Here is a 25,818-nt window from a genome sequence, read left to right as displayed (position 1 = left end):
TTCCCTACATTCACGCTTTTACCTAGCAAACCAATATATTCTCTGTATCTTTAGTTTTTACCCTAGGCTTCCAGTTTGCTATTTTACATTAATGGCACTTACTGTAAAAAAATTAAAACATTTAGGCACAAAAAAAAAAATCTGCCTTTTGTCTCTAGTTGTGCACAGAGCTGCATTAGTTCAAGCCACCACCGCACTCCTTTAAGGAGTTGGCTTTTTTTCTTTTTCTCTTAGGATCAGGAAAGGTAGTTTTCACTTGGCAAGAACAGACTCCAAAACTTCCAGCAGATCAATATGGGACCCAGCACATACAGGTTCCTAGATCTATTCTGGATTCAGAGATAGTCAATGATTTGAAGACAAGATTCTATATTCTGTTAGGTCAACTAGACACATTATGGTAGACCTTGCTCCATGACTTTCTCTTTTGTACTGCCAGAGTGAAAAAGCAATACAAAAGTGCAGAATGATTCTGAATTACTTGCATCAGATTCCTCATGGGCTCTGGGAATCCGTTGTCCTAGTGAAATACTTGCTTCTCCTCCTGGTTTTTGTTGTTTTTGTTTTATTGTTTGGGGTTTTTTGCTGATTTGTTTCGGGGGGCTTTTTTGCATTTTTCTCTATGCAAAATCTCATGATTTTAAGGGATGGGGGGGGTGTGCTGGCTGTGGAGTACTTAGTGAGTCTGAATAAACTATACAAAAAGAATCATTTTCCTGTCAATTCAACTGGGTGAATTATTGTAGTATTTAAAACTGATGTTAAATAATGGAGAGAATGAGAACAAGCACGGGGGGAGAGAGAGAGAGAGAGAGAGAATCAGGATGAATCTGTTGGAAGCAATTACTGTTTGGAAGGAAATGGAGCTGCCCCAAATGGATCTAACTCTAATGCCTGCTGCTGCTGGGTCTGTGCACTCTGCAAAACCAGTTCTGTAAAGGGTACTGCGCCAAAGTCATCTGTTTTAAGCCCATCGCCACTGTGAATAGGCCCATGTAGGGAGCTCTGTCTAGGTCTACCTGGCACTACTACTGTGTTATGGTCCCCACGGTTGTCACCAAGTCCTTGATGCTGGGGGTGCCTCGTCAAGTCTGGTGGGTGGAAAGGTTTAGCCCCGAACGGGTCCAGCAGATTCTCATCCACTTGCAGAGGGTTGCTTCGATCTTTGCTGTCAGTCAATCCAACACTTATGTTTTCCTTAGAGTCTGAGATCGTTAGGAACTCATTGCTGCTCTGGGAGTCCCTGCGACCAGCTTTCTTGTGCCTGCGGGCTCTCTCAGGTGTGCGGAAGCTGGGTTTTGAAGTTTTCTTGGTGTTCGTTGGGGTGCCGTGGTGACGCTTCCCATTGCTTTTGGACACCTCTTGTTTCATACGCCTTTGACGGGAGGAAAGTTTCTGCAAATTTCGCTGCTGCTTCACTTTTTGCTGCTGCTGGCTGCCTGTTATCTCCTCAAAGGGGACCAGTCCAAACAGGTCCTCTTTACTCTCACTGCTCTTAGGGGTAGGGAGAGGCTGGAATGGGGTGCAGCCAAAAATATCCACACTTTGGGGAGAGACAGAGGCAATCTGGGTCTCAGGTCCTGCAATCTGGCCATCTTGTTGAGTCACCTTCTTGCTGAATGGGGCCTTGGTGAAGACATCAAAGTCATCTTGCTCTTGGCCCAGGCCAGGAAAAGTAGTCTGAGGAGAGAAATCTTTATTATTCTTTTCTCTTGATTGAGATTGAGGTTGAAGAGCAAAGAAAGGGACAGCGCCAAACACATCAAATTCTTGATCAGGGCTCACCTTGGCCACAGTATTTGGTAGTTCAGATAAGGAAGTGAGCATTATGTTGACTTGCTTGTCTTCATCATCACCAGGCCCTTCTCTGTACTTACTGCAAGGGATCCTTTCCACAGGTTTTTGCTTGGTGCAATCAGAATCAGAATCAGAGCTCTGCTTTTCTTCTTCCTCCTCTTCTACTTCATCCTCAGAATCCATAAGGAGTGGCCTATGGCCTAAGTTCTCAGGTTCTGTATCATTGTCATCATTAAAGTCTCCATGCTCCTCCTGTAAACCTTCTTCATCTTCCTGCTCTTCTTCCTCACTGCTTTTGGGAGAAGGAGGATCAGATTCAAAGTCACTCTCTGACTCATCACTCCCTTTTTGCACTTGTCCTTCTGTAGTCTTCCTTCCTGGCCGGTCCTCTCTTGAGCCCTGAATGGACTTGTTTGCCCTGGGTTGGCCCCCTACTTTATTTTCTTGATTGCTGGCTGAGGTATTAATTGCCTTTCCTGGGGAACCTGCAGGGCCAAAAAAAGACAAAGTAAAACTTAAAATGCACATTTACAACCAGCAGTAATGATTTCAGATCGCAAGGGTGCATTCAAAAGCATCTCTTACGTAAATATTCAGGAAAATAAAGATTAAAGCTCCAAGAAATTTTGTCTTTTGATCTTAAATTAAGAGAGAGGGCCACCTATCAGACCTCTATGCCCTTAGGCTACTCATAAAGCGCCAAGCCTGGAAGAACACAGTAGCATGTTTTATTGTCCGTGTCTGTAGTCTCAAACTATACACTCCAGTACATCTTACAGGTAAGTGTATACAGGAGACCCTTGCCATTCGCGGGGAATACGTTCTCAAGATCCCCGTGAATGGCGAAATCTGTGAATAAGGCACTGAGTTCATGAACGCAGTGCCCCCAGCAGCTGGGGCGAGGCACAGCTGCACTGGCAATGGCAGGAGCATGGTGGTAGCAGCGGGAGCCCAGCAGCAGCAAGTGTGGAGCTCCCAAGGAGCTCCCGTAAGTGTATTTAAGATGAGGGATCGGCATTCGCGAATGCCAAACCCACAAATAGTGAGGGTTTCCTGTAGTTGTCACCCTGATGGTACATGCTCTGAAACAAGGGATTGGCAAATTTTCAGAAATGGTGAGCTAACATAATGCAACTAGGTCCAAGGCAGACCTCTGCTTTCCTTGCCACTAACATGCTTGTAACCTGCCACCAAATTGCCACTGGCAACTGGGTTCCATGGGCCAGATAAAATAGCTTGGCAGTAGGCCTGTGCAAATCAGCTAGTATTCGCTGTGGATTTGGCCGATTCAGGGGACAGTGTTTCGATTCAGTGATTTAAATCACTGTCCCAAATTGATTCAGCTGAATCTGATTCGGAGATATAACTGCTGCTGAATCTCCTAATCAAACAGGCCCTAACCCCCGCCCGCTCTCCCAGCCCAGTCAACGGCCGCCCTGCCCGGCCCCAGTATCCCGGCACTTTTTCTTTTCTTTTTTTTTTTTAAAGCCCCGCACTCACCGGCTCCTGCCAGGCAGGGAGGCAATCCCTGCTGGCCCCCAATGCCCCATGCTGCACGGAAGGACTCTGCCACAAGCCCCAGAAGCCCTGGCAGCCTCTACAGCCGCCAGTGAGTGCAGGGCTTCTTTTTCTTTTTTTAAAGAGCCAGGACACTGGGGCAGGGTGTGGCAGCCATTGAAGGGGCTGGGAGAGCAGGCAGGGGTCAAGGGGCACTCAAGGGTGCTGGGGGAGCAGGCAGGGGATGGGATCTGGTAGAGGTCCCCCCTGGTCCCCTCTTCCCTTCCCCCAGCCCCCACTTTCTGGCACGAATTCCGGGTCCAGCTCCCCAAGGCAGCAAGTGGGGACTGCCCAAATCTCCAAATCTTTTCCGAATCAATTCAGAGAGCTTCAAATCGATTAGGACCTTTTTATTGGTCTCCCAATTCGATTTGGAGAGTCAGCTGCCGAATCAGGCTGAACCTCCTCAGAATCAAATCAGCACCCAAAGTTTCGCACAACCCTACTTAGCAGCCTGGATTCAGCCCATGGGCTGTCAATCCCTGGAGTACACTTAACTTACTCAGCAACCTGCAGCTCCTATTCAGAACAGCAAGTGCTATGAGGTGCTAAGCTATAATGAAAATCTGTCTTTTGCTTCAAGGTACTTAAATGGGAGCTGATGGGTGATAATGTTTTTGGGGGGGAAAAAAACCTGTTACAAAGAGTTTATGACTTGTCGCTCACATGGTGGGGAGAAACTGGTCAGTGCATGATGGCTATTTTATCTGCTGGCCCGTTTCCTGTACATTGTGAATTAAATGTGCCTAACTGCTAATAACAAATCAGCAAGTAATGAAACTGTCTGACAATATTTTAATTTAAAGTTGGTGAACTTTTAGAAAATATAGACACAAGCTTATAGATGCTTGTACTGAACAGCTGGACGCATAGTGGTCTCTGTGTATAGCAATACTGATTTTGTGCATGTGGTAAAATTTAGTAGCTCACTAAAGCAGTGGACATGATATACCTTGACTTTAGCAAGGCTTTCGATACGGTCTCCCACAGCATTCTTGCAAGCAAGCTGAGGAAGTATGGGTTGAATGAACTGTACGGTGGACAGAAAGCTGGCTGAATCATCAGGCTCAATGGGAAGTGATCAATGGCTCAAGATCTAGTTGGCAGCCAGTATCAAGTGGAGTGCCCCAGGGGTCAGTCCTGGGGCTGGTTTTGTTCAATACCTTCATTAACAATCTGCAAGATGGGATGGTTTGCACCCTAAGCAAGTTTGCAGATAACACCAAGCTGAGAGGTGTAGTAGATATGCAGGAGGGTACGGCTAGGATTCAGTGACCTAGACAAATTGAAGGATTGGACCAAAAAAAAAATCTCATGAGGTTCAACAAAGACAAGTGCAAAGTCCTACTCTTAGGATGGAACAATCCCGCTACTGGCTTGAGACCAACTAGCTAAGCAGCAGCTCTGCAGAAAAGGACTTGGGGGTTTCACTGGACAATAAGCTGGATATTGGTCAACAGTCTGTCCTTGTTGCCAAGAAGGCTAACAGTATACTGGGCTGCATTAGGAAGAGCACTGCCAACAGATCAAGGGAAGTGATTATTCCCCTCCATTTGGCACTAGCGAGACCATACCTGGAGTAGTGTCCAGTTATGAGGCCCCCACTAGAGAAAGGATGTGGGCAAATTGGACAGCATCCAGCAGAGGGCAGCAAAAACAGTTAGGAGGCTAGGGCACATGACTTCGAGGAGAGGCTGAGGGAACTTGGTTTGTTTAGTCCATAGAAGAGAAGACTGCGGAGGGATTTGGTAGCCTTCAGCTACCTGAAGGGTGGTTCCAAATAGGATGGAGTTAGACTCTTCTCATTGGTGACGAATGACAAAACAAGGAGCAATGGTCTCAAGTTGCAGCAAGGGAGGTTTAGGTTGGATATTAGGAAAAACTCTCTCACTAGGATAGTGGTGAAGCACTGGAATGGATTACCTAGAGAAGTGGTGCAATCTCCATCCATGAAGGTTAAGACCTGGCTCAACAAAGCCCTGGCTGGAATGATCTAGTTGGAGATGAACCTGCTTTGAGCAGGGAGTTGGATTAGATAACCACCCTGATTTTCAGCCCTAATATTTTATGAGTCTAACTATACTCTGGATACAAACACAAGGGATATAAAGACTGAAGATGGCCTGGTTCATATATATGCTTTCAAAAAATGGTAAGGTCCCAAACAATTACATGAGGCTCTCTCCCACAGAGTCATTTTAATTTCAGCTTTTCTAAATCAAAACTGCACTTGTGCATGGCAAGCACTAGTGAGGCCCCAACACAGCTCTCTTCAGTTGTCAGACATCCAGTGCTAGACATCCATTCTCTGGCATGGTTTTGGAAAAGAACCAGAATCTCTCTGCATGAGGAAGTGTATAAAGGTATGAGATACTGTAATATGGGTGCACTCCATGGTGCTAACAACAGGATACTTAGTGTAGCTTAAGTACGCAAGCTGTCACTAAGAGTTTGAGCACAACATTTACCGCCTGTGCTCAAATGAGATCCAACTGAGATTTTTAAAGGCAAAAAAAGTGAGCTTTAACTCCCCAAAAGAATCCAGCTAGGGCTGTGAAATGTTAAAGGACTATTTCATGGATAAGCCCAGTAATAACTAGTTAAGCTTACCAGTTCTTGTTTAGCATAGGGCAGGGTAGTCTGGTAGGGAAGGAAAGCCTTGCAGTGCCCCAGCAGGAACCAGAAGATGGCAGGACAGGCAGGAAGAAAGGAGAGGGAGGGGAAGGGGGGCTAGTACCCATAGTTTATGAGGTTAAAGGGAAAAACAATATGGCGCCTAATGACTCCTCATTTAAGCAATTAGCTGCTTGTTCACAGGTGCTCCCTCATCTCAGTTGGGCAGTGCCATAGTAACAATGTTTGGCATCTGGGTAAAGCCTGCAGCAGCAGCCCACCCTTGCCCCATGCACAGATCCGGGGCTCATGTGTATGCAGTGGTGGGAGCCACCTTTCCCCCGCCCCATCTCTACGCCCCCACAAATGAGCCACTCACAGCTCCATCCCCCTCCCTGCCCCAGCTAGGCAGTGCCTGTTGATGCCCCTTCGCTTCAGTGCCTGGGCTGGTCACCCTGCTCTCTTCCCCCCCCACCTTGCTATGGCATTGAAGTGGGGCTTCACCTGGGCTGTGTTGTCTGGCTGGGCTTGCCATAGGGGCACCCCCACTCCCAGAGCCCCAGAAGCAGTTCCCAGCAGCAGCTGTGTTAGCAGTTAACCAATATAATTAGATGAGATTAAACACAATTTTTTTAAATGATATTTACATCCTTATGCTATACTGCCATTGGTACATTTGAAAATCTCCGTAGTGCTTAAGATGGGTTGCAGCAGCTGGTGGCCTGTTCACACCTGAGCTCTCAACATTGGTAATGTCAGTGAAGTGACCTTAGGGAAGTATTTTACATATTTCTTCACTGTTGATATTCCAAGTACTTGTCTTGTTGCTTCAAGTCAGTTTTAATAAGAAAAACCATGGTCCAAAACTGACATTGTGTGGTACTATGTTCACCCTCATAACTTCCACCTCACATTTAGAGAGAGAGAGAGAGAGAGTTGTGTTTTTGTGGGGGTTTTGTTTGTTAGGTTTTTTGTTCGTTTTTAACTGGCAGCCCTGCACATTTAACTTAAAGTCATAGAGGTTTTCTAGGCTGGGACACAGCAGACCTAATTTCTATTCTTTTTTTTACCCAGAAGAGCAGCTATGAAGAAATCACTTCTGAGCTCCTTGCCTCACTTTCCCCATCCCTGCCACAAGGATAACAGTGCTTCCCTCCTTTATGAAGTGCTTTGAAATGCATGAATGGAGAGTAGACAAGGTGCTTTGCGTAAATCCAATATCCCAGGAGTGAGGTGTAGGGGGTGCACGTGCACACCCTGAGCGTGGCAGTGTATTCCCTACAAAAAGGTGGGGGCACGCACCATTCATGCTGATGATATCTTTTATTAGACCAACTCAAATAATTGGAAAAAAATACTTCTTTGCAAGCTTTTGGGCACAAACACCATGTCAGGCGGAGAAAGCGTCTGCAGTTGGTGTGTGCTCTTCCTGGATGGAATGAATAGTAAAGAAGTCAGAGGCTGGTATGCCTGCAGGAAAGCCAACCATGGTATGCAGTCAAGGAAGCCAACCGCAGATGCTCTCTCAGCCTGATAGAGGGTGTTTGTGTCCGAAAGCTTGGAAAGAAGTATTTTTTTCCAATTATTTGAGTTGGTCTAATAAAAAATATCAGATTTACCCCAAAAACCTATGGGTCTGCCTACGTCCTTTGAGAAACAAGGCTACAACCCCATGCCCCTAAATGGAGAGTGTTATGCATAGGAATTGGAGGCTATTATTTTTCTGAACTCATGTTTTCTATTCATCTGTTATTTATCCCAATGTTGTACAGATCAGAGTTACTCCAAAGCTGAGCTCTCAAGAGCTGCAAGGGAGGAGAGTGCTCTATTCCTACAGGATTCTAGAGGTCTGCTGTGGTTCTGATGTATCCCTGATGGGTTTCAGAGCAGTATTTCTATGAAATGAGAAGTGGCAACAGAACTCAGCTAGTGGAGTTTGCCAAGTCAGGCAGCCTTTAACCAAGAAAACCCTCCTCACCTGAACTCCTAATTTTAAAATGACCCATGTAAAACTATCGTTCAGTGGTACAACTAATATTTCACTATTTTACAGCTGCACTACGTTGCACCTTTCACCCTAAAAGAAAAGTGCACGCACACAGACATGCACAGAATGAGTGAGATCATGAGAGCATAATGCATGGGCATTATTTTTATGTAAGGATAGAGGCAGAGATTTTGCTTCAGCAATAATAAAACATATTTAAAGAATAGAAATCAGACAAGTTTAAAAATAAACTACCTCAAGTAAAATTTTATTTCCTGAAAATGCTGCATTTCCTGACTTCGTAAGTCATGGTTCTTACATAAACATGCTACAGAACTCCTGTCTGCCTTAATGTGCCCTGTCTCTTTTACAGAACTGCAAGAAAGGAATAACTGTCGCCTAGTTGTCATTCATTCTGACAGGGTTTTGCTGCCACACAGTGGCAAATATAAAGCTAAGCTCTTGTACTGGCATTTAACTTTTATTATTTACAATAGTGGCCTCGATGTTAGGCACATTCCAAACACTGGGGGGAGAAAAGAAATGATGATCCCTTGTCTGAAAGCTCAATCTAAGGACAGACATGTAAAAGAGATTAAGGAATGAAAATACGCAATGTATATACAGCACATTTGATTATGAACAGCTTTTAAAATGGAAACAAGGTAGAGGCTCTGGGAGTTCATTAACAGAGACTACTCAAGTGAAGGGATTGCATACAAGTCACAAAGTGAATTGTGCATGAGGCCAACAAATAACAGACAAGGATGCAAGTGTTGCTGAAGTAAAGACAACAAACCCACACTGTTGGACCAATATTATATGGGGTACTGAATAGGGGACAACTCTTAATCTCCTGCAATAGTGGACATGAAAGCTCTTAAAGAGACTTCCTACAATTGACCTGCTTCAAAGCTGGGCCAACTCCAGAGTTGCCAACCCAAGGCACTTGTGGGGGGGGGGGGGGGGGGGTTGGGCTGTTTTTGTTTTTTTACAAGTACAATTACAGCATAGCAGAAAGCAAATCACAGAATTAAGGCAAAAGGAAGAGCACATCTAGCTCTTCATTTTCAAGAGTATCAGAAGCAGGATTCTAGATCTGGATATGGCAATTTCAAGATTCATGTGATTAGCAATAAGCACAAGCCAAGGCTTTATAGGTCTTGTCACACAAAATAACCACCTTTAAGTCTTCAGCACAGGCCCTTAGCCCATGCTGAAAAAAAAATCAAGCCATAGGGTTTTGTTCTCTGTTACCAGATCAGACAAAGAGAACATTTAGCAACATGTTCTAAAGTATTCAATGCATTCTAAGAGCAAATGATGGGTGTTCACAGGGCCGTCCCTAGGCGGGGGCGAATCAGCACAACCACTCTGGGTCCCACACTTCGGGGGGCTACACAGAGCTGGGTGGAGCGAGCACAGCAACTCTGCATCACTGCCTCCAGGTTTGCGTCCAGCTGCTCACTTCCCCCTCCCCCCCTTCCACCGCTGCAGATGGTGGCTACAGCTTCTTCGGGTCTGGGGCACGTGGCATCAGAGCAAGGGTGGAGCCTCACATATGCCCCAGGCCCGACACCCTGTTCAGGTCGGCTCTGGGTACTCAGAATAGTGAACAAAATTAAACCTGTAAAACCCTCAATTTCTCTCTCAACAAAAGTCTCCACACTATTCCGGATGAGGAAAATTGTGAATACATTAAAATTGGAACTAGCACTTACACCTATGCTCCATGAACTCATTTAGGTGCAAAAAGTGAAATTTTTGCTGTAAAGCTAGAGCTGAAAATGTATTCTCTTTGGCATCCAATTTCCTAAAATATGTCCAGATTTACCATTCAGAAATCATGTCTGCTTTGTGTGGATATAAGAACAACAAAGAGACTAAAATGACTGGAAACATCAGGTGCTTACAGCTTTGGGCTGTTTTTTGTTTGCTTCTAGTGTCAGATTGATTCTTATCTGTTCTTAGTTTAAATAATACACATTTGGTTTACTATCAAATTAGAATCTGGATTTGGTTGTTTGCTTTAGATTTCCCAAAGGTATAGACCTCATGTTGGACTTTAAAACCTCTCTCTCCCAAATCCTAACATTTCCAATATTTGCTAAAACACTGCAATGTTAACTTGAATGTTATTAGTTTATGAAGTGGGGGGAAATCCCAACTCTTTTTGAGTCAGGGTACACATTAGCTACATTTGCATTCAGAAGAAACCCCAAACATCTAAAAAATATCAGTATTAATGTAAGCATGTATTCATTTTGTTTAAACCCACAGAGATGCATCTATTTCTATCTGAGGACAGTTAAATGAAGTTTAACTCTTGCAATATGGAAAACTGAACTAGTCACATATATGATGACCTAAAAATGTGGTACATATAAAATAACCGTTATATACACATGCTTGTAAAAATAACCACCTGCAAATAGCACTGGTAAGTCAATACAGTGGTGCTTGATCCATCAAGCATTGAATACAGCAAGACATTTAAACTGTGAAAAGTATACGCTGGCCATTAAGGGTGGCCACTGCCATGGCAGAATGCATGGAACAAAAGACAGGACCTGATTCTGTGCCAAAATCCCTGATGCTAAGACAGATACCTAGTGCCAGATTCTATCTTATGTATCAGGCTTCTATGGGTGATTCTTTTCTACCCTACCTGAGTCCAAGAAAAAATGTGAGAGGCTAGTAGGCCCTCCTCCTCTGCACCACCACTTTTTGTGGCTTAGTCTAAATGCTAAGGCACATTACAAAAGTGAACATGTTAACAAGCAAGCAGACCAGACTAGGATCACACAAAGAAATACGATCCAACACCCTAGAATTTAAGAGACGTTGATGCAATGAGTCAAATTTTCTTTGGCTGAACTTGCTACACCTAGTTTTCAAACATTGGTATATTCACCTCTAAAGGAATTGGTGAAGAGGCATGAAGGGAAACAACCAGTTAGGAAATCATGTTACTTGTGCGGAATCTGCTCGTTTTGTCCGCTAAAGGAAGTATTTTTTTTAACTGCTCCTTAAGTATTTGTGGAAGCTGAAGCCCATTTGCTGGTATTGGTCCTGATATAACAAAGTGTTATCGATTCAGAGTATACCTTTTATCAATAGCTTTTTTCCAGTATAACAAAGCTAGTAGGTTTTCAGAGATTCAGGGACAGCCTAAGAGCTGACATAATGACATTTAGCACTAAATAAGATTTTTTATACTTATAAGACATTGCAAACCAATAAATATTTTATTACCTTGCTGTGGATCAATTTTCAAGCCTTTGCTCCTTGACATAGGGCCAAGCAGCTGCATTAAACTAAAGAGACTTCTCTTGGAGGCAAAGTTATTCAGTGGCCCATAAAGGAGGTTGCATGTGTCAAACTAACAAAGCTTGTCAATACTATTAGCATCCATGTGTCACTGATGGCAGTATCGGGGCTTCAAATACAAGAATCTGCACAGCAATCCAATGGGAAGAACATGAGAGCATGGAATAGGAAGAATAATTGCTAGAATTAGTTTTCCCTGGCTGCTGCCAATTCTTTAAGCATCTTATAAATTAGTACAATCTTTTATCATTTCCATCTATATATGCATATGAAAGAATATAATTTCAGAGTAAAGACTGATATCATCACTGCAGTAAATAAATCGTATTAAAGTAATAACCTCCGAGTTTGCAGAAATACCTCTTTCACACCTCTCCAAGGAATTCTTTGACAGCTAAACCAACACACGTGTCCTGTATTTAAGGCAATGTTTTCAAGAACAGGAACAAATGTAACCTCTTAAAACCATATATAGGTACCTAAGCAAGTGGCCTCTGACTTGAAAGTGGTAAGCATTGAGATGAGGTCTCTCTGAGTATTATGAGTGTGGAGGGCTAGTAGGGGACGCCCCTGCACTGAGCCACCCACCTCACTGCAACCGTCCACCTGCCAAGCTTCGAGAGGATCGCATTTGTTGTGGTGAGTGCGTATGGATCTTCCTCTCCGTTGTTCTAAGCAGAGACATCATGGCCTGGGGGGCAGGGGCGGTTATTGGCTACTAGCCAACCAATTTGAAAAGCATTGTCACTGCCTGGTGGAGTGAAAGGGGCTACCAGCCAATAACTGCTGGCCTTCGTTGGGCCCCCAAAGGTGATGTCAAAAGGTCTATATAAGCTAAGACTGCCCAGGAGGCGGGGCAGAGCAGCTATGATGAAGACACACACAAGAGCTGAAACATTTGCAGCTCTCTCTCCAGATGCTGAAGTCAGTAAACTGCTGAAACCTATCTAGATATATAGCTTGCTGTAAAACAGATGCATGATCAAAGGCTACCTAGCCATACCGTTTGCTCTAGGGTTATTCTGTATACTTCTCCATACTGCACCCTTCCCCAAGCCTCCTCTCTGTAACCAATAAAGTTCTTCACTGTACCAAGCAGGCACTCTGAGCTTGGCAGATGGACAGGTGCAGTGAGGTAGGTGGCTCAGCGCAGCAGCACCCCCTACTGGCCAACCACAATGGGAACTGGTAAACACTTGGCAGTTAGACCATGTAAGTAACTAAATAGGTCCCAAGAAACCCTAACGTAAGTTACATGACAACATAAATCTTGCCTTCCCAAGAAGTATAGCAAGCTCAAAAGTAAAAAGCCATTTTTCATATATGAAGGATGCATTAGACATTTCTATCATGTTAACAATAAAATGATGTATGGGTAAGATCTTTCACTGGACCAACTACAGTTGAGATGAAAAAGCTAGTACGATTAGACAAATAACTAGGGAAGAGTATACGAGCATTGCTCTGGCATATAGAGATGAAGTCAAGAAGGCCAAAGCACAATTGGAGTTGCAGTTAGAAAGGGATGTGAAGGGTAACAAGAAGGGTTTCTACAAGAACATCAGTAGCAAGAGGAGGATCAGGTAAAATGTGGTCCCCTTACTGAATGGGTGAGGCAACCTTGTGCAGAAAAGGCTGAAGTGCTCAATGCCTTCTTCACCTCAGTCTTCACAGGCAAGGTCAGCTCCCAGACTACTACACTGGGCAGCACAATTTGGCGAGGAGGTGAGCAGCCAACAGCAGCAAAAGAACAGGTAAGGAACTATTTAGAAAAGCTGGACATATACAAGCCCGTGGGCCCAGATAGGATGCACCCAAAGGTGCCGAGTTGGCTGATGAGATTTCAGAGCCACTGGCCATCATCTTTGAAAACTCATGGTTATCAGGAGAGGTTCTGGATGATTGTAAAAGGGCAAATATAGTGCCCATATTTAAAAAAGAGGATCCAGGGAACTATAGCCCAGTCAGCCTCACCTCGGTCCCTGGAAAAATCAAGAAGCAGATCCTCAAGGAATCCATTTTGAAGCACTTGGAGACGATGATTAGGAACAATCAGCATGGATTCACCAAGGGCAAGTCATGCCTGACCAAACTGATTGCCTTCTACGATGAGATGACTGGCTCTATGGATGCAGGGAGACCAGTGGATATGGTGTATCTTGATTTTAGCAATGCTTTTGATACAGTCTCCCATAACATTCTCACAGGCAAGCTAAGGAAGTATGAACTGACTGTAAGGTAGACAGAAAACTGGCTGGATTATAGGGCTCCAGAGGGTAGTAATCAATGGTTCAATGTCTAGTTGGCAGTGGGTATCGAGTGGAGTGCCCCAGGGGTCAGTCCTGGGGCCAGTTTTGTTCAATACCTTCAATAATGACCTGAAAGATGGCAGAGAGTTCACCCTCAGCAAGTTTGTTAATGACACCAAGCTAGGGGGAGTAGAAGATATGGTGGAAGGTAGGGCTAGGATTCAGAGTGACCTAGAGAAACTGGAGGGTTGGGCCAAAAGAAATCTCATGAGGTTCAACAAGGATAAGTCCAAAATCCTGCACTTAGGACAAACCAATCCCATATACCAGTACAGGCTTGGGACCAACTGGCTAAGCAGCAACTCTGCAGAAAAGGACTTGGGGGTTACAGTGGACAGTAAGTCAGCCTTCTTGGCAACAAGGGCATGCTAACAGCATAGTGGGCTGCATTAGTAAAAGCACTGCCAACAGATCAAGGGAAGTGATTATTCCCCTCCATTTGATGCTGGTGAGACCACACTTGGAGTACTGTGTCCAGTTTTGGGCCCTCCACTAAAGGAAGGATGTGGTCAAATTGGAAAGAGTCCAGCGGAGCAAAACAAAAATGTTTCAGGGGCTGGGGCACATGACTTATGAAGAGAGGCTCAGGGAACTAGACTTATTTAGTTTGGAAAAGAAAAGGCTGAGTGAGGATTTAATAGCAGCCTGCAACTACATGAAGGGAGGTTTGAAAGAGGATGGAACTAGACCAATGGTTTCCAATCCGTGGTATAAGCACCACCAGCAGTACAGAGACAGCCTGTCAGTGGTACGTGTTAACAGATTTATTATAATTACTTTATATGCCAAAAATTTGTTGGTGGTACTTAAGGTTGTATCATTTTAAATTGGTGGTGCGCAATCTGTCAGAGTTAGGAACCGCTAGCTAGACTTCAGTGGTGGCAGATGACAGAACAAAGAGCCACGGTCTCAAGTTGCGGCAAGGGAAGCTTAAGTTAAATATTATAAAGAATGTTCTCGCTAGAGGGGTAGTAAAATACTGGAACAGGTTACCCAGAGAGGTAGTGGAAGCTCCATCCTTGAAGGTTTTTAAGACCTGGCTAGACAAAGTTTTGTCTGAAATGATCTAGTTGGGGATGGTCCTGCTGGACTAGATGACCTCCTGAGGTCCCTTCCAACCTTCATTTTCTATGATTCTATTATTCTCTGATTGCTTGCTACCAGAAAAAGCTACAGGTTAGAATTTAGTGACAAGGCTTTTCGGTTTTTGGTTCTGTATGGACACCAACCTTTACCACCTGTCAACCAATGAAGAAAGCAAAGCAGGTAGGTGTGTGACAAGAGCTTGCTAACAGATAGAGACACTCAAGATGGTAAGGTGAGATCAAACAATGTACACTGTTGATAAGAGTCAAGTAATGCTGCCAGCACAGATTTGCATACAAACTTTGCTGCGTCATTCTAACTGGGGGCCCAGAAAGCACTGTAATTTCTTTTGAGAAATAAGTGTTCCCTTTGAAGAATCTGCCCTAGGTCACTGCTAAGCACCTGCTGCTTGCAAGGCTACCAAGTCTTAATTTCTCAAATGTCTCAGTCTGAACAATAGAAGAATCAAGTATGTCCAACATAACGATCTTTTAGCTTGCTTATAACCTTATGCATCAAACTGAAGAAAGTTAATCATCAAGGAAATGAGCTTTCAAGAAAGAAAGCAAAGTCAGGATCCAATTCATTTTTTTCCCCACTCAGAATCGCCATGCTGAAATGGAAACCTCACAGACATCAGTCTGCCAAGATAGAGAACTTGAAACAAGGGCCAAGGCTGGGCACAGACTACAAGCAACAGATCTTAAGGAATCTAAGGCTTAAAACTGTATCAGGAGCCTGAACTAATTACTTCATAGGGCAGGGAAGTCGTGGGGTGGAACCTGAACAAGTAAAAGAGGAATCTCACTAAATGTGTCTAACAGGCACTCCCATCATAGGGCCTGATACGTGTTAAAGAAGCAAGGTATGTTTGGGGTAGAGGAACACAAAAGCCCAGATCCAAAAAAAGAAGAGTCGGAGAGAAGGACTTTATCCCTGACAAGACAACAACAGCCCTTGTTCAGAGAGGAGTGTTGGGAGGGGAGGGAGAATTGGAAATTTCAGTCCCTACAGCCAAGGTGGTGCTGGAATGGAAAGGTAAAGAAATCCCCTTGGAGGGAGGGAGGGAGGGAGCGAAGCACTGTTAGCAATATTATCCTTTGTCTCCTGTATATTTCCTGGATCATCATGGCTACAACACCACAGCTATTTACAACTCTATCTTGTGCTTCCCATCTTTTTAAATTGTTACTTCAAAATAGTTACAATATACAAAAGCCCTTTTTCTGTTGCTCTGGGGGATGAAGATCACATGGTTTCCAAAAAAGCTGAGTAAAAATGTATCATTCAGATATGAGTCAATTGTTTTTCTCTATCTGTATTTTATTTCTGTGCCAACAGCCATACTTTGAGAATTTCTGGTAACAGCCCAATACTTTCTATTGTGATAGAATACCCTCTGTAATAGAGTGAACACACGTAGCTTGGATTTTACAGGTTTAGGTAGAAAGCGTTAGGTTCAAAGCCTTGGCAACTTAGCTACTTCAGCAACCCAAAGAACTTGTATAAAAGAACATACTGATCTTATTCTAAGCTCCCATTTCAAACTTTTTTAAAAAAGAAGAAAAAAAAGTAGAAGGTGTTTGTAGAACTGGAGGAAACTGAGGCCAGGTATGCTGGGAAAAGTGTAATGTCTATAAGTGACTGGAAACTAGTCTATACCCATAACAGAAGTTCAGCGCAAACAGACTGGTTTAAAAATGGTGGAACTTAGTCTAATGTTTGCCTTCTTCCCCCCTGAACAAAGCAGGAATATGTGTAGTTTGCTGCCAATCCAAACTATGCCCCTTACAGAAAACTGTGCAACTTAAATCAATTCTGCCTTGGGCTTTTTGAATGTCACTACCTAGCCTAAAGCTCATTCTTTGTTTACCTCTGGCCCAAGTCTAACGGGAGATTCTGAAATGCAGTCTCTGTGATGAAACTTGAAAGGAGAGAATACAAGAGGAGGAAAACGTATGTGTTTCCTTAATCCTATTTAAGATCTTCTGTAACCCAATTTTATATCAGCATTCTGTTATCAATTAAATGTTAGGTATGAAGAGATCAAGTTCAGAGTTTCAAAAGCAAATTTGATGCTCCCCAGACAAACAGCTCTAGGTGAAGTGTGATTAGATAAATGTTTTACAACTCTCATCCAAATAAACTACTCTGTAATTAAATATGTCCACCAACTGAAATTTTAGAATGATATTCAGAGTTTATGATATTTTTTCACTAGAACTGCTAAAATTTCATTGAATTGGACGATCATTTCCTCCTTGTAAATCTGGATGCAACTATTAGCAATATATACTATAATGAACTCTGGATATTGTTAAGTTTGTTCTAAAATTTTAGCTCCGATTTAAAAAATAAGCCCTTTGGGACAAAAGTCCTAAATCTAAGGAAATATACAGCTTCTATGGCTCAACTGCTTCTAGATCTTAAAGAAAAAAAATAAGTCTTCTTACCTCACCTTCCTCATGCTACTTGGAAGAACTCGAGAAGTCACTTGTAAGATTTATTTAATGACCAAGCAACTTATTTAAGGCAAACAATCAGTCCTAGTAATAGAAGCAGGTATTAAACCTTTGTTACATTTCTCTGTGTGCACAGGTAAAAGTGAAAACTCTGTCTTGGAGGATGTATAATAAAAAATACCCAGGAGCACAGTGCAGTATTTTTTTTATTCATATCCTGAAAAATGTCCTGACATGCTCCATATTGAAAAAAAGGATTAATAAGAATCGCACAAAACATTTAATCCAAACTGGACTTTTGCCCCCTCCCCCCCCCCATAATTTGAGCAATAATAATAATAATAATCACATTTTGCTTCGTATGTTTTGCCTCTAGTTTTGCAGTTACAAAATTAACAAATAGAACTTCTAGAGCAATTAAACTTTTGCAATAGCTGAGATAATACAGATAGGAGCTAGGTATGTTCAGCTTGTGGAAAAGGCACTTAAGAGGGGACATGACGGTAGTCTTCAAATTCTTGAAGGGCTGCCATATAGAAGATGAAAAACGCCTTTTATCTCTTGCTGCAGAGAGGAGGATGCAGACCAATGGCTTGAAGTTACAGCAAAGTAAATTTAGATTGGATATCCAAAGTAACTTCTTCACTGTTAGAACAGTGGGGTAGTGGAATATAGTGCCTAGAGAAGTTGTAGACTGGGGGTGGGCAAAATATGGCCTGTGGGCCAAATCCAGTCCACTAAGGGATTTTATCCAGCCCATGGCAGGTCCCTTGGTCCTGCCTGACCTAGCCACAACCCCATCCTGTCTGCCTGGTAGAGTGCATCGTGGCTTTGCCCCAGTTCCCCTGCTTTACCAGTGGCAGGTTAGGGTCTTATGCAGAGTTGAGATTATGGTTGTATGTGATGGTTTGGATAGGGATGATCCTGCCTCAGGCAAGGGGGTTGGACTAGATGACCTCTCGGGGTCCTTTCCAGCCCTACTTCCTTGACTCTCTGATATATCATGAGCCTGGTTTTCTTCTCACTTTTACGTGTTTTATACCATTGTTTTTTCCACCAACTCCAGTGGCATTACTTATTCAAACCAGAGTAAAGAAGACAAACAGGCTCCTTTTTGGATATAGGAAGAGAAAGCCCACAAGACATCATGGATGATCAGTCTCCTGGGGAGGAAGTTGGCAGAAGAAATAAGTCAATTACATGTTTATTGATATGCAAAAATATATAAATAATCATGAATAAAATCCCTGAATATATTGTATAAACTCTTTACTATTTATTTTAGAACATTAGTGTATTATACAACTAGTTCTTATTAGTCCTTTTAGTTGAAAGACAGGCAGGGTAGGGTGGCCCCTTAGAAACTAACTGGTTCAGAGAGGCATGAGCTTTTGTAGGCAACACCTACTTTGTCAGATACCATGTACAGGTACAATGGGACAAGAAATTCTAAATTCCTAAATATCTATGTAAAGCGTGCTTTTCCACATCCTCCACCCCTCCCCCCCAAAATATGCATGAATAGTTTTGAGTATGGATAGGAACAAATTATACCTTGTTGAATGGGAAAGGAGGAAGACTTAGTGTGGGTCAGCTGTTCTGAAGTAACTGTTGCATGTGTCTGCTTCTTTCTTGTAGTAAGTGAAAGCTAAAATGGGACAGCTTGCTGCTGAACAAAACAGAGCTAGGTTACTACAGTTTAACATTTGTGGGATGGGAGTGACTGCACAAAATAATTACCATAAAGCTGACATGATAAAAGGGGGAGGGAAAATTAACTCAATGTAATTTGTTCAGCTGTGCATATCCTTAATTTTTATATATAAAGAACCAAATTACTGCATTCTGTAATGAAATACAAATGAAGAGAAAAGTTAATTTCTTTAGTGAGAGGAAGCAAAGAAGTTATTGCGACAGTTTAATATTGGTAGTCTCTTGGGACTGTGCGCAATTCAGAAGTCCTCAACAGGACAGTGAACAGTGAATGTCAGGTGTTTATGGTAGCAGACATCTAGTTCTCACTTTCGTTTATTCCCTGAAGAGTGGACTTTTTATATGTTTACAAAGAGGAGACATTATTACTCATCTGACTTATCTCCTTGAATTTTAGGAAAGAACCCCCGGATCGGATCGTACAGCGTAAAATTACGGCACAATAATGCAGAAATTAATAGCTGCTGCTCAGAGCACGTCTTCATATAGAACACAGCATGTAGGAGAGGTCTAGCCTGCAGTCCACTCACAACTGCTTGAGGTAATTTACACTACTTATTTGATCATGCTATACAGATCTCAAACATGCTTCTTAGGAACTGTCCGTATTCCCATAAAATTAATAAAATTCTTATTTATTTCAGGGCTAAAGCCCTACTTATAACATTCACGAGCCTTAAAATAAACCCTAGTATGTAAGAGTAAATATAAAAAAGCTCCAGTATAAATAGATGTTCATTCACGTAATCAAAGTTTACTTTTTCTGCTAAAGAAAATAACAGCAATTTTATTTTTAACCCACATTCAACCTCCCCATTACTCCAAAGTTACTAAAATAAATCTAAACTTAATTTGCAAAGAATGTTATAATCAAAATAAATGCCCAAAGGGAAAATATGTTTATTGTTATTTAATGAATTTTTAATACTGCTGTCAAAATGCACTTTCAAAATTAAATATTAATCTTCTCAACCTGTAAACTGGTGGAAGACATTTTCAATTATATATTTATAAATAAGCTAAAGAAATGTGGAGTAACATCTGTTCAGAATGGACTGCTCAGATTACTACACTTCTAATCAGGTTTGAATCTTGTAGAAGACAATTGTTCACTCAAATGCGAGGCAGGTGGAACATCTTTAATCAGATAAGAAGATCCCAATCTTCAAGGAAATTTTCTGTTCAGATGTTCTCTCTCTAGACATCCGATTATAAGAGGATGAATGGCTTGCAACAACTGTAGTAATTACATGCCTTCTGCTGGTTCATCATTTTAGGGGCTGATGGAGGTGGAGGAAAGGAGTGGGGCATAAGGGCTTTAAGTTTTCTTTGAATTGGTAACATACTGCCGCCATCATTTCAGAGTAATTTGCCACATGTCAGGCCCGAGGATTACTGGCATGTTTCAAATAAATCTGCACAATTTCTTGGACAACAGGCAGAGTAGCAGCTGCTGAATATTGAAATGGATTTATATGGCTTGCTGCTCCTATTATCAAGACAAACAAAACCTGGAAATCAAAACATCTCTCCCCAATATTTATTTATTAGCTTGTATTTTTTTTTTTTTTGTCTTAAACACATCTCTGACCTATAACTTTAAATTTATTATGATGCCACTTGCAAGTGTTCATGCTACATGACAACTAACTTGCCACTATAAAGCATCTGTGATGTATATATTATGTGATTCTCATTTATTGATACACTTTAGCAAAGGGAATGAAAGAAACTTTTATAGCATTATACTGACTCTTGAAGTACATAGTTTTATAAAACCCTACAGGTCCCTGCTCCAAAAGAAAAAAAAAAATGGAAAGAATGAAAAATAACAACACAGAAGAAGAGTGTGCAATGTTGTCCTGGACCTACAATTTGCCTTAGGACTGAACCTTTGTTTGACACCTACAATTACAGAAATTATGGCTGCCATACTTTCTTATTAAAAGCAAAAACAGTAAAGTTAATAGATATGAACTACAACTAATTGTGAGGTGGGGATTCATTTTAAATACTAACAAAAATTGGCTGCATCATACAACTCAAGAGTACCAATGTGCATTTTGCATGCCCTTGGAGAACGGTGGAATCAAGACATTTGATATATTAGCATTACATAGTAAAATATTTTATGCAGGCTTGTCCCAGTGATTCTATTTCACAATGTATAATATTTCTTTCTAAATCACACTCACAAGTGTCAAACCACAATACACAGAACACTGGTAACATATGACTTTCTTGAAAGTAGCATACCAAAAGCCTTAAAAAAGAAATCTGGTATCCACTGAACATTCATTACAGGCACTGCACCATGGCAAAGCATATCCTAAAAACAAAAGTCACTTTGCTGACCACAGTGCAGAGTACTAGCAACTATTCAAGCATAGTCATTTTCTTTATTATGTACTTGTGTAGAAGGACAAAGCATTTTCATCCTACCCACAGCTGGCTGGCTCTGTGCTAAGTCTCAACTTCAGCTTGTGCCAAACCACACAGCTCAACTACTGTGACAAACACAGGAAGCCGCATGTCAACCAGCAGAGATCCTCTAATCCAAGAGGCACGGTGCCAAAAGGACCATTATGAGCTCCTGCAAAACCTGCACTTGCAAAGGGCACAAACATTAAAGGCTCCCACAGCAAGTTACCAGAACAGAAGCTCCCACTGCATACTCCCTGTCTCGGGTCCTGCAGGCTTGGGAGCCAAGATGCAAAGGAAATTCCCTCCTGTCTGTGGAAGGAAGACAGAAGTAGGAGTGGTCAGACAAATCTGATTACAGAATTAGGGAGAGCACCCTCTGACCACAGCAGAGCAACCAGACGGTTATAGTACGAGTTTCTTGCCAGCAAAGGGAAACACCGTTCAGATTACCAGGCACTGTTGGAATTCAGGGTCTCGGCTTGGGATGAGGCTGGACAAAGCTGAGGCATGATACCCAGGGTGGATCCAGAGGATATGCACTGGCATGGCTGCACCCCCTTTCTTACCATGCAATGGGAATAGCAGCCTGGGACTTTTAAGTTGCAAAGAAGGTAAAAATTCCACTCCTCCCCTACACCTTCTGTGCTCAGAGGCACATCCCCTCCCCTCTTTTCTAATTCTCATCCCCCCCACCTGCTGCTGCCAGTGCCCCCATTATCCCTAGTGCAAGGGAAGCTTTGACCATCCCACTCCAGCCATACTGCGCAGGGGCTGGGCTCAACTCTGAACAGCAGAAGCAACTGCAGCAGGTGAGTGTGTTCCTCCTTCTGGGCTCAGGGAACATGGAGGGGGAAAGGGACCAGGGAGGGAAACCCACCTGCCAACTGCTGCAGTCCCAGGCTGAACCCACCCCCACACAGCTCACCCGGAACAGGATAGGAGCTCTCATTGCCCCAGGGCAACAAGGTCACCAAAACTGGCAGGTGGGAGAGGGAGAAATAAGAGGGGAGGGAACATGTTTGTAAGCATGGAGAGGAAGGGGGCAGGGGGGTGGAATTTTTACCTTCATCAGGACTTAAATGTTAATTCCTGGTTGCTGCTCCCATAGCAGAATCTGGCCACATGGGTAGGAGGGGAAGAGGCTGGGAGCCAGGGGTGTAACTACCCCTGCAGTGCTGGCCACTGCTCCTGCACCCCACCCGCCCTTTGTAAAATCCTGGATCCGCCCCAACAGCTTTAAAGGAGAGGTCATCCCATAATGCTTATTATGCAGAATTCACCTACCATCCTACACCTTCATTCAGAGTCCCCACCCCTTTCCCACACACCCTGCAGGTTAATCCACCACTCTAATTTTGGAAGGGAGGAAGGAAGTTGCTTTTTTTTTTTTTTTTTTTTTAATGAAACAAAACTGCATTTGACCCATATTCAAGAAAACTCCCAAGAAGAGTTACCAGAAACGTTAACTTTATAAAATTTGAAAAGTTAAGCCTTAAATGTTATTTGTCAGTATAGGAAAATGATAATTTGTCATAAACCTTATTTTTCCTTGAAGTTGAACAAGATAAATTAAATTATGTTTTCCTTCCCTCTCCCTACCCTCTCCAGGACCTTCTAAAACCTGATATTTAAACAGCACATTGTAATTTGAGTCGAGAATTTTTTTATAAAAATGTTTTTAATCACAAAACATTGATTTGTTTAATCTTCAAAGAAAGTGTTTCACTCAATTTTGTCAGGAAGGTTTCTTGCGTCTATAGTTACGTTTTTGGTCAAAATGAGTGTATGTGAATGAGCAAGGCAAGGTTCTTTGAGCAGATGTGATATCTTTTATTAGACAAACTGAGTGAGAATGAGCAAGACAGACATCTCAGACTGGCAAAAGCTGACCAATTAAAACACTGTCAGATTCAAGTCAGAGATCTGAACTTGGGCTTCCCATATCAAAACTGAGTACCTGCACCACTCTTATCAACTCTTTGGGATTCTTTGCTCCTTGTTTTTTCTAAAATGCCTTTCTTTTGTTTAACGCTCAAGATTTTTCTATGAGAGAATTCTTGTTTTCTGGCAAGTCCTAGTTTCAACTCAAACATTTATTTAAGGCTTTCTTTGTCTATTTTTCTTTTATTGGACATATAGAAATACATATGCGCACCAAGTCCTAAAATAAATATGCATCCAAAAAAGAGAAAAAACACTCTGTAGTACTTCAAATACCACTTTTTGAGAAGGGGGCAGTGTAAACTAAAAGTCTGATAAGTTGCTACTTTTGTATAAATATAACAATAAGATTCATTTTTATTTTTATACATATCATACAGGGATCTTTAAAACCATATAGGAAAGTCTAAAAGGTTTAGACAAAATTGACTTCAAGACTTAAGTTTCCGCTGTTCCATAAGCAGATCAAAAACAACATGCAATCTATTGCACTCAAGAGTTTTCTGTTAATTTCCTGCTCTCAAAGGCAAAAAAGGGCCCCTTTCATTCAGTTGGAAGGTCCTCCTTGCCTGCAACATGCCATAACTGCTGAAATGAAGTGCCTGTGCCCATCCACAACGAAGGGCACAAGACCTGGTCACTCTTGGGAGCCCACAGTATATTTTCTAGTCATGATAACATGGATCATTCAGGCATAGTACCAAACTGTCAAAGCTTTTACCCACCACTGGCCACAAAACTCCCTCAAGACAATTGTGAGCACCCACTACCATGGACTGAACATGGCATTACTGCAGCATCTCTTATACTAGTAGCTCCCAAGCACTTTGTAGACTATGAATAGCATACAGAGAATTGGCTAGTCAGGTGGTGCTGTCCATTTGTTCCCACCTCCTGCTTTGCATTAGGCAACTAAAAGATACACAAAATAAGTATTTTCCTAATATGACATGTCCATGTAACCAATTGTTGTAGTTACCAAAGGACTCTTATACTATCATCACAACAGGAAGAAAAATGAAGTAGTCCCTGTAACAGAACTTTAATACAGTTCAGGCAGTGAAAAACATGGGAATTAAAGGCCTACACCTCATTCCAAAGAAAAGACAAAAATCAACATTCCAATTAATAAAGAACTATACAGCAGAAGAAACTTCCAAGGAAATGCCAAAGTCTAATCAAACCTGAAGTCTTGAAATTATATGACCTCTATTAGTTTGGATTGCTCAAGTTACAAGACAGGGGCACAACCACTATTAGGCTTTGCATGAATTGAAGGCATAACAGGGACATCTAGGTAATAGCTGGTAAATGTATAAATTACGGGGCAGATACTTCTGCTTCTGACTAAAAACTAGAACATCTGACCAAATTAAGAAAATCTCAGCACTTAGGTGAAATATATATTCCTTTTTCAGGGTTTTTTTCCCCCTCAAGCTTTATATGTAATGTAGAAAAGCAAAACTAACACTGTTGGTTCAGAGATGATATCCTTTATTAGACCAACTAAGAAATTGCAAAAAAGTATCTTTCTTTGCAAGCTTTCAGGCACACTCTGAAACAAAAGTTTTACAGTTTTGTATTTGTCTCAGACCAACACAGCTACCAAATACATCTCTGAAATATGGACGATGCCAAATTTTAGCCAATTTTGGAATTATAAACTTCACTGCTAAACAAGAAAGAAAAATTTCTACACTTCCCTGCTATTTGACACCAGCAGGGAAGAAAAACTGCTTTATCTGCACATCAAAGAACAATTTACACAAAGGAACTCTCATGGACCCAGAGGAACAGACTTCTACCTTCAGCTTCCTCTGTGCAAAATGAAGGTTACTGTCTACCTAGGGAGACTTTTACCATCTTTAATTTTCCCTAAGCCTGAAGAAGGGTGTGTGCGCCCAAAAGCTTGCAAAGAAAGAATTTTTTTGTGATTTCTTACTTTGTCTAATAAAAGGTATCATCTCTGAACCAAGAGTTTAGAGTTTTGCATTTTTTCTAGTCTCAGACCAACACGGCTACCAAATACATTCCTGAAATATGTAATGTAGATGCACTTTATTCCTCAAACAGACACTGAACTGTCTTATTATTGCAAGGAGTGTAACATCATTACTGGGGGAACAAAGTACCATTAACAGCAGAAATTTATGCATGGAAACATTCATAATTATTACTAAAACCATTTACTGGAGATTAAAAGGATTAATAAGAGGACCAAAGTGTTTGGTCAAACCTCTTACAGAGTTGTACAGAACTGTCCCAGACATCTTACAAAGGATGTTAGATAGGCTCCAAACGACTTTCAAATCTACACCAAGAATTCAGGAGTAAAAGTGATTACCAGCTTTTAAAGAAAAATGTATTTTCAGTCTTTTGTATTTACTAAATAGCACTGATTTATAACTACTTTGTAATGTTTCTTTCCTTGAAGAAAGAAAACCAATTAATCCATATTCCACAACTGTGATAATGTGCCAGTGAAAAAGCTACTGAAGGGCTATGTCCTGAAGCTGTCTCAACAAGACACTCCATCCAGATAGTTGTAGTTAGTGTTAGAATTTCTACTGTGAATAGCTATCAAATATTTTCCAAAAAT

General features: G+C 42.0%; 1 protein-coding gene across 4 annotated transcripts in view; it reads right to left on the bottom strand.

Moving 5' to 3' along the window:
* Positions 1-6: 6 nt before the first annotated feature.
* Positions 7-25,818, bottom strand: part of BMP2K (BMP2 inducible kinase) — a 96,398-nt gene continuing 70,586 nt past the window's right edge. For 3 of the 4 annotated variants that reach the window (XM_025208510.1, XM_025208511.1, XM_025208512.1), the window contains one exon: positions 7-2,282. In XM_025208510.1, coding sequence (XP_025064295.1) covers positions 844-2,282 — 1,439 coding nt within the window. In that variant the 3' untranslated portion in view covers positions 7-843. The remainder of the gene's footprint in view (positions 2,283-25,818) is intronic. The other variant, XM_025208509.1, reaches the window with a different exon arrangement.

Source organism: Alligator sinensis, unplaced genomic scaffold, assembly GCF_000455745.1.
Source record: "Alligator sinensis unplaced genomic scaffold, ASM45574v1 scaffold565_1, whole genome shotgun sequence".
Taxonomy (NCBI): Eukaryota; Metazoa; Chordata; order Crocodylia; family Alligatoridae; genus Alligator; species Alligator sinensis.
The sequence above is the reverse complement of the archived record's forward strand: the minus strand, read 5'-3'. Positions and strand labels throughout refer to the sequence as shown.